The following is a 9,435-nucleotide window of genomic DNA, read 5'->3' as shown; positions in this document are numbered from 1 at the left end:
AAACCCTTTTGTCCCAATCCCCTTTGAATGTCTTAGAGTTGTATATTTTAAGACTAACAACAAGACACACTCTCTTTCTTCAATTTCTAAGATCAAAGAATTATTTTCTCTTCAACAAAATATAATTATGGTGAAGAACACCAAGAACACAACTTTTGAATCTTGGAGTTCTATGGTTCAAGTTGGATCCCACACATCAACAACAAATTTTTCAAGATCCAACCCTCAACAACAACATAAAAAAAATGTTTTTAAGCCACAATCTCAATAACAAACTTTAACAACACTCTTTCAAGCCACCAATCCTCAAAAAACAGCAACCTTCAAAGTTCAAAAACAACTTGGAAATGACTCAAAATTTAGATCTAGACTCTCTATAAGTGTTTGTGAAGAAGGGACTAACACAAGAAACAATAAAACACACTAAAATATTCTAAATAAGTCTCAAATTTCAGCTCAAATACAAAAACGGGACAGATTTCTTTTTCTAAGATTTTCGGATTTCAACACTTTTTGTTTTTTATTTTTCAACTAACAAGCCCAAGATTGATTTTGTTGGAACAAAATCAATCCTTGCTCTGATACCAAATGATACCAAACGGTATCTACAACACCAAAACAGTCCACAAACAACCCACAATCACAAGCCTTTACCTACAACAACAAGACAACAACACGATACAAAAAGCAAACATAAACTTAAAAAGAGAAAAGATAGCTAACTTGACACAGAGAGAACCCATTAGGTAGAAACTAAAGAGTATATCAAAACTCTAAAACCTCTACAAAACAAGTTAACAAGTACCAAGTTCTTACGGTGACCGTCAAGGAAATCAACTCACCTCAAGATCCACCGTTTCCAAGCAAAGAACAATATTGGCTTTTCGAAGCCCTACACTAATGGCCTATCCAAGCCCTACACTAAGGATGTTAAACTCTTAAAGAGAGAAGAAGTCTTTCACATATTTATCCTTCCAAAGCAAAAGAACAAATGACTTAATAGAAGACTATATAGAGGCTAGCTTATTACGTAATAAAAATGACCACAATACCCTTAATGAAAGGGGTGGCCATGAAGTGTCTTTCTAACAAAGTGTGATCCCCAAAACACCCGTAATGAAGGGTTCTTCTTCAATGCTCCACAACCGTAGGGTCATTCTTCAACACTTGTAGTCTCGGGTTGTGATACCGAATGGTATCTAAAAGAGCACGAAAATAGTCCGCAAATACACAAACAGTCCACACACACAAGACACTAAACGAAAATAACAAACTCCAACTTAAACGATAAAGAACATATGTAACTTGACACAATAAGAACTAATAATGCAACAACTAAAGAGTGTATTAATACTCAAAAACCTCCACAAAATAAGTTAACAAGCACCACGTTCTTATGGAACACAAGAGGAACTCGGTTCACTCAAGCACTCTCGTTTCTAGCTGATACACACAACACAAGAAGAAACTATTTCTTGTGATGTCAAAGTGGTGGTCTACTCTATTCTTGAGAGGAAAGTGATGTTCAATATTAAAAGTGATTTCAAGAATGAGCTAACTAAGAAAATAAGACTTAGGGGTTCCTACTTATAGTCTATTACAACAAAGATAGGAAATCACACATTTACCCTTAATGAAGGGGGTGGGTTTGGAGTGTATAAATGGGGCTGACTTGTAGTGATTTTAAGACACTCAAGGTATGTATTCACACTTTAATACATACACTCCCTTGGACGAACTTAAGACATGCTCAACTGCGTCCATTTTCATAAACGCGCCTTGTAGTCTTTGTAGTTCCCGATCTTGGACAAGGCTTTGAAAAAGGTCTTCAATTCCTTTGCAAATCTGAAACTTGGACCTTCAACAAAAACTTGTAATCCTCGTGCTCCTCATGCTTGTATTGTCCTCTCCACCTTGAAAGGAATTTGTCCTTAAAATCACACCTTGCAAAACTAAAGAGAGGGAAAACAAGCACACAATCCTCATGATAGGAGGGTTAATATTAGTACCACAAATTATATAGACATGCCAAGGGGGTACACTTTTGAAATACAACCAACAATCCTTTGTTATGATCACGAAACACGTACCACAAGCATCACAAAGGACATGACTAAGATAAACATCAAGGAAAGAGGATTGCAATCCAAAACTAGCACGTATTTTATCAAGTCAAGGTTGTTCACATTTGGAATATACCCATGGGTTCTTTGTGTGTGACATGAAAAGCTTAGCATGAATGGTACAAAGGAGTGGCTTTAGCAACTATCAAGAGATAAGGAAACTACAATGGTCTTAATGGCTTTACTATACCCAAAAGGTAAGACTACCTTCATCTTAGGAACCATAAGATACGTTTGTTTCATTACCTCTACAAAGGACCTCATCAAATATAGTGCCACAATTGATCTTAAGATCCATCTTAACCACATATCACCATCATCCAAATAAGAAAACCATCCGCCAAACTCCCTACCACTACGCAATACAAATTCGAAATTAACATGGTTATTATCATAGGTAAGGAGGTAGTGTAGAAAGAAATCAAGTGTGAAGACATCTTTTCGAGGGGGTACACTTTTAAAATTCAACCAGCAATCCTTTATTTTTACCATGAAACACGTATTTTGAAAATTACAAAGGATAAGGATAAGATAATCATCAAGGAAAGATAAGCATAAGCCGAGTCAACCCTTTTTCCAACCTACTAGTGTTCCGGGATCAAAGGGATGGTGTAAATAAGGGTAAAAATCGAGATTAACCAATCCTTTTACTAGGCTATCATCCAAGACTAAAGATTTGTGGCCTAGAAGTCTTCTCTTGAGATAATCACACCTTTCTTCAAAAATTTTCCAAGCATATGATTACCTTGAGCAAAACTAGTAGCACAATTTGCATCACACAAGCTCAAAAGAGTATGCCCAATATCATGGTCAATTTTACAAGAATGAACACTAACTTGAGGATTTTGAATCACATCACTCACATGATCAAGTAGTGAACTATCCTTAAGAGAAAATTGACCAACATATGCAACAAGAGAACTACCAAGGAAAGATTCATGCTTTTCTACACTATGTAAACCCGAAGCTACTTCACATTGGATACTAATATCCTTAGTACAACATTTCAAGCCTATGGAAGTGTAGAGTTCATCAATTATACCTCGGTGTATGCTACGACAGTCCACTTGTTTGGATCTTCGCCAAGGGTGTCACTAGCTTATTTTCCATATTATCGTGTGGAATCCCTTTTTGATCCTTCTTTGATAGCATATGAACTTGATCCTATACATAAGAAGGGTCAGTGCTAGGCAAATATCTAGCATATGGGTTAGTGAGTATCAAAGATCCTTTGGGGGCAAATCCCACAAGCATATTTTTATTTTCCTTTCCAACTTCACTACTCGCGGTTTCCCTTTCCCTTGCCCTCTTTTCTTCACATTCTTCTTGTATCTCACCACTAAGTTTCTCTCCATTTTGAGGCTTGGATTCATTCTCCTTGGATCCTAACTCTCCCTCTTTTTCTACTTAGATGGTGTGTTTCAGGGTTAGTGTAGATTGGGAAGGAGACATTGGATTTAGTAGAGTGTAGGGTCTTTGAATTGAAGGATTTTGGAGTGGAGGATTCGGGTTTAGGGATGGAATTTGGGTTCCAAGTCCTCCTTGTGGAACTTGGTGGAGTGAGAAACGGCTAGGTCCATCTTGTTCTTGGCTTTGGGAGTAAAGATTGACTTGGCTTATAGCACTTGGTGGATACAATCTTTGGTGCAAGGTCTCGGTAGTAATAGTAGGTGTGGTATTTTGAGTGGTATGAGGTCGATAAATCCTTTGTCTTTCCACCCTCTCCAATATTTCATTCATTAAGGCCACATCTGAACCCAACTTCTCAACATTTGCCTTTATCCTAGCCACGCCTCGAGACAAAGTTTCAAAACTAGCTAAGAGGACATTCATAACATTATTTTCCATGGTTGGGGAATTGGAATTTTTGGGTTCCATTTGCAATTGTACCTACAAAACAAGCAAACATTAGTTCAAAAGCGCTCACATATTCTTCACACTCGGTTTCCTCACTTGGTTCTTCAAGTGTTGTAAGTCGGCTATCAACTTGTGAGAACTTGGGAATGAATCTACTCTTGAGTTGGAGTGGATTTTGGTTTGAAGACTCAAAGAAGTTTTGTATGCACTTGAGCCAAAAATAACTACGAATTATAAACTAGCAAAGCACCACAAGTAATGCTTAACACGAAAGAAGTACTCAAAAACTAGTTCACAACTTAGTAGGTTGTTACTAGTTGTCAACTAGTATAGGAGTCAATAAAAATGAAACAACTAGAGACAAGGAAAGAAACTAGGAATGTCTTATGACTTGAGTTTTGTTGTTGGTGTGGCCCACGTTTCTTTTTCTTTTTGGCCATTTGAATTTGTTGTTGAAGTGGAGTATGATGTTTTTTTTTCAAGACTTAAAGGGTTCAATCTTGTTTGTTGGTGAGGATTTTCGATTTTGAAATGAGGAAATCAAGACTTTTGATTCTCTTTCCAAATGTCAAAAGTTGTACATCATCTTTCACCAACTTGCACTAAAATGGCAAGACACCTTTTTGCCTTGTCTTTGTCCTTTTCCCCTTTTTGCCTTTCTTGAAAGATGTTTTGACTCTCTTTTGGTAAGCAAGCTTTTTGGTGAGTCTTTGTTTCTTTGCCACATTAGTGTTGTCTTGAAATTAGTCCCAAGACAAACACAAGACTTTGCCTCTCTCTTCCCTTTTTCAAATCAAACAAGACTTTTGTTGAACATTCATCTCGAGAATAATATGAACAACAACAAGAACACTCGTAGCAACAACAATATCTAATTCGCCTAACCCTTCAACAACACTAAACAAAAGCTCAAATCTTGGACCTTAGACACAAGTTTTCTAGGGGAACAACAAGGTAACACACGAAACTACTAAGACAAGCAAAATAACACCTAAAACTAGACACAAATTCGGCCAACCAATAACAACACTTCGGCCAAGACACCAAACCAGTAGAATAACTTCTTTTTGTGAGATTTTTGACCTTGGACACCTTTTCTAATGTTAGGAAACAAATATTTAACACTATAAAACAAAAAACACACAAAAATCACAAGAAAACTAGGTTTCAAATTTCAGCCTAAACGCAAAAACGTGGACAGATTACTATTTTTGAGTTTTTTTCTAGCTTTTCAACACTTTTTTTATTTTTGACTGAATAAACCCAAGGTTGATCTCGTGGGAACGAAATCAACGATGGTTCTGATACCAAATGATACCAAACGTTATCTAAAAGATCAAAAAAATAGTCTGTAAACACACAAATAGTCCACACACAAAAGACACTAAACAGAAACAACAAACTCCAACTTAAACGATAAAGAACATATGTAACTCGACACAATGAGAACTCATAATGCAGAAACTAAAGAGTGTATTAATACTCAAAAACCTCCACAAAACAAGTTAACAAGCACGACGTTCTTACGGAACACAAAAGGAACTCGGTTCACTCAAGTACTCTCGTTTCTAGCCGATACACACAACACAAGAAGAAACCATTTCTTGTGATGTCAAAGTGGTGATCTACTCTCTTCTTGAGAGGAAAGTGATGTTCAATAGTACAAGAGAATTCAAGAATGGGCTAACTAAGAAAATAAGACTAAGGGGTTCCTACTTATAGTCTATTACAAAAGAGATGGAAAATGACACATTTACCCTTAATGAGGGGGGTGGATTTGGAGTGTATAAATGGGGCTGACTTGCAGCGTTTTTAAGACACTCAAGGAATGTCTTCACACTTTAATACATACACTCCCTTGGACGAACTTAAGACATGCTCAACCGCATCCATTTTCATAAACGCGCCTTGTAGTCTTTGTAGTTCCCGAGCTTGGACAAGGCTTTGAAAAAGGCTTCAAAAGGTCTTCAATTCCTTTGCAAATCCGAAACTTGGACCTTCAACAAAAACTTGTAACCCTTGTACTCTTCATGCTTGTATTAGGTTGGCATCAAAGGTAAGCCCCCACGCAATCTTCCACACATGGATTTACCTTATGTCATGCTCAAAATGGGTCCTCCATGCATGTTCTTGTGTCCTCGAGGTGACCAAGTCGTGAGTCTTTATGCGTTGGCATCCAATGACTTCTTCAAAAGCATAGATGGCCATTTGGCTCGTATCATGAGCTAAGAAAAATGAGTAGAGATCGTAACCTTTATGATGAAGGAGAAACAAAGTAAGCAGAAAACCAAAGGAAATCAAAACTGCAACTTGATGAGAACAAACTTGAAAATTCAAAGAGAAGAACCATTATGTCTCAGATACCATGACAATTCTATGAATTGAGCATAGATTGAAGCTTTGTGATCACCATTAATGGAGAAATCAGTAGCCATAGTAGATTGAGCAATGAAGAGAGATGAACTTAGAGGGAAGAAACTCCTATGATTTTCATATATGCTAAGCTGAGAGTAAATCTGTTCGGTGCATAATTATAGAAGAGAAAAGGAAATCCTAACTAACTTCTAGTGCACAGCTGTCAATAATTAAAATATCTTCTCCACTCCAACTAACTCTAACTAACACTATTGCTGCAACTAATAATCTCAATAGTTTTAAATTTTTTTAGGAAAAAAAAAAAGTAATAGGGATAACATCGTTATGTTGAGAGTTTTGAAGGACAAAAAAAAGAAACACATGAAAGCTTTAATCATCTTATTAAGTAATTTTTGCACATTTCCTATTTTTAGAGATTTCAAAAATACATGTTTCAGAATAACTTAATTTTAATTTTTAATTAAAGGTGTGAATAAAAGTTTTAAATAAATATGTTTATCTTCTTTTTAAAATATCATTAAAAAAATTATAATCATAATACATATTTTAATTTCTATATTATAATATATTTAGTAATGGATACACCTCATAGGGGTAAGTATAGTATTTTCAATGTAAAGAGGTGTAAGTGTTTGATATTAGCATATAAGGATTGTATCAGAAATTGAGGTATATTTTCCAATTAATCTTCCAACAAGTTACGAGAACATAACTAAAATTAAAAAAGATTGAGATACGTGTAATTGTAGAAAAAAAAATGAAGATCTATGGCTTATTTATAATTGGAATTGACCAGTGGGCACCGTTCCATTGAACTTATCTTGTCTATCCTAATGATTTGGATTGGAATTGTCAAAGAACAACGCTGTTGATTTTTGTTGAGCTTGAAAACACATGTTGAATAAAACAAGAGAATTTAATGATTTTTAGGGGTTGTTAAATTTAATTAAGTGTTTACATACGACCTGAGTTAATTAATAAATAAGTAATTGGAAAGACATTGTTTGTGTTTGACGCTTTGGTATAACTGTCTAGCGCGAATAAATTTTTTTTATCCTCTTGAAGCCACACATCTTTTGGAAAAGCAGAAAATTCTGTGAAAGATCATGTAAAATTGAAATGAAATTTGTTACAAAGAGGGGAGGAAACCAGTTAAAGGAGTATTTGATTTGTAAAACTTGAAACAGGGTTGGGATGTTTAGTTCAATACTAACATGCACTCTAGTCTTGTTCAACTATTAGTTAGTAAGAATAAGGTGGAATACTTTGTTCATGTTTGAAGAAATTGATGGGATCCACCTTACTCTTTACTTTAGCCAACCTCTCAAAGTTGCCATCAAAATACTTCTCACCCCACATTTTGGCCTTTGAATAGCTGTAGTCCTCTTGATTAGTCCCGAATTCAAGGTCCCTGTAATTCAGGTAAGCAGTTCTTGGAGATTTTGCAACATATGGCTCCATTTCCTTGTACAGTTTCCTCAACCATGCCATCTTCTGGCTTGATATGCTCTCACTGTTGTCAGGCCAGCCTACCGTGTACTGAATATTATATAAATTCCCTTTTCTATGAGGGAATGGAGTTTCAGATTCAGAGATTTCATTCATTTTTCCACCTAATGGCTCCAAAATCATCCGCGGTCCTGCTTCCTCCAAGAATGTTCTTTCTATCATTTCCCAACCACTTTCCGGAATTGGAGTCTTCACAAAATCAGATGTCCCTTTGTAATAATGCTTCTGTGTTGGAATAGTCTTATCAAGCAAAACTTCAAGTGGTGAGGTTATTTTTCTGAAATAGAAATAAAAGGCTGACTGAATCCAAGAAACTTCATAGCATCTTTTCACTGCACCAGCAGTAGTATTCTCTTGCAAACAATCATTTCGCTCCAAATTAAACTCGGTGAAGTATTGTCTGAGCAAAGGAATTAACTCATCAACAGGCCCAAGATATTGTGACTGGAAAAATAATTCCACTTGCCTTTCAACACCCCCATTTTGAATAAGTAACCTAATGAACAAATTTTCAGGGAGCTGGTGTGATATGTTTTCCCATTTTTGGAGTAGATCTCGGCTACTATTTAACTTCCTATGGATCGAGAAAATAGTTACCTTTTCAGGGACACGAACCAATTTGAGTTTCCATGCTAGAATAACACCGAAACTTGCTCCTCCACCTCCACTTACCGGCCAAAACAAATCTTCATTCATCTCCCTGTCAAGAATATTTCCATTGACATCCATCACACGTGCATCTACAACGTTATCAGCTGCTAGGCCAAATTTCCTCGTCAATGCGCCGAGCCCACCGCCACCGATGAGTCCACCAGTGCCAACACTAAAACAGACACCGCCTGGAAATCCATGAACTTTACTCCTCTTGGCAATTGCATAGTAAAGCTCACCGAGGGTCGCCCCTGCTTGAACCCAAGCTGTTTCTTCATTTAAATCAATCTTGATTTCGTTAAGGTTGCTTAAATCAAGCATAACAAAGGGGGATTCAGAGCGGAAAGATGTGCCTTCATAGTTGTGACCACCGCTTTTGATCTTGATTTGTAGGCCTATTTTTTTACTACAAAGAATGACAGGCCTGATTTTGGCTTCTGTTCTGGGGGAGGCAATGAAAATGGGATGTGAAGAATTCCACCATCTTGGGTTTTTCTGAGCATACTCCAGGATAGAAGTATAAGTTGGAGAATTTGGGTTGTATATATTTTGTGTAATGTTGCTTTCGGAGTATATAGAAAGACAATGAAGAAGTTCTTGTTGTTCATGGGAGTAACATTTTGCCAAAAAGAGAGAAAGGAGTAAAACAAAGAGAATTTGAAGGCTTCCCATTTCTTCTCTTTGGAATAGAAGAAGCATAAGAGCCTTCTTTGCGGGAAATTGCTATCTAAAAGACTTTTATGGGATTTACAAAGAATGAGGTACAATACCCTTCCAAAGATCCTATTTATAAAGATGAAGTTAGGGATCGTTTGGTTGATGGTTTGTATAATACGGGGATGGAATTAGTAAATGTATTTGAATGTTATTTACTATTTATTAATATGAAGTTAGGGGTCATTTTTTTGCTGGTTAAAAT

At 36.3% G+C, this 9,435-nt stretch overlaps 1 protein-coding gene across 1 annotated transcript; it reads right to left on the bottom strand.

The window, feature by feature from the left end:
- Positions 1 to 7,448: 7,448 nt before the first annotated feature.
- LOC107861242 (berberine bridge enzyme-like 22) lies at positions 7,449 to 9,229 on the bottom strand (the record flags this gene model as incomplete). Its single annotated transcript, XM_047407022.1, is given in 1 exon segment — positions 7,449 to 9,229. A coding segment is annotated over 1 exon segment (1,617 nt). The 3' UTR covers positions 7,449 to 7,598.
- Positions 9,230 to 9,435: the final 206 nt, after the last annotated feature.

The sequence above is a fragment of the Capsicum annuum genome, chromosome 2, assembly GCF_002878395.1.
Source record: "Capsicum annuum cultivar UCD-10X-F1 chromosome 2, UCD10Xv1.1, whole genome shotgun sequence".
In the NCBI taxonomy this organism is placed as follows: Eukaryota; Viridiplantae; Streptophyta; class Magnoliopsida; order Solanales; family Solanaceae; genus Capsicum; species Capsicum annuum.
Note: the sequence above shows the minus strand (reverse complement) of the source record. Positions and strands in the feature narration are given on the sequence as shown.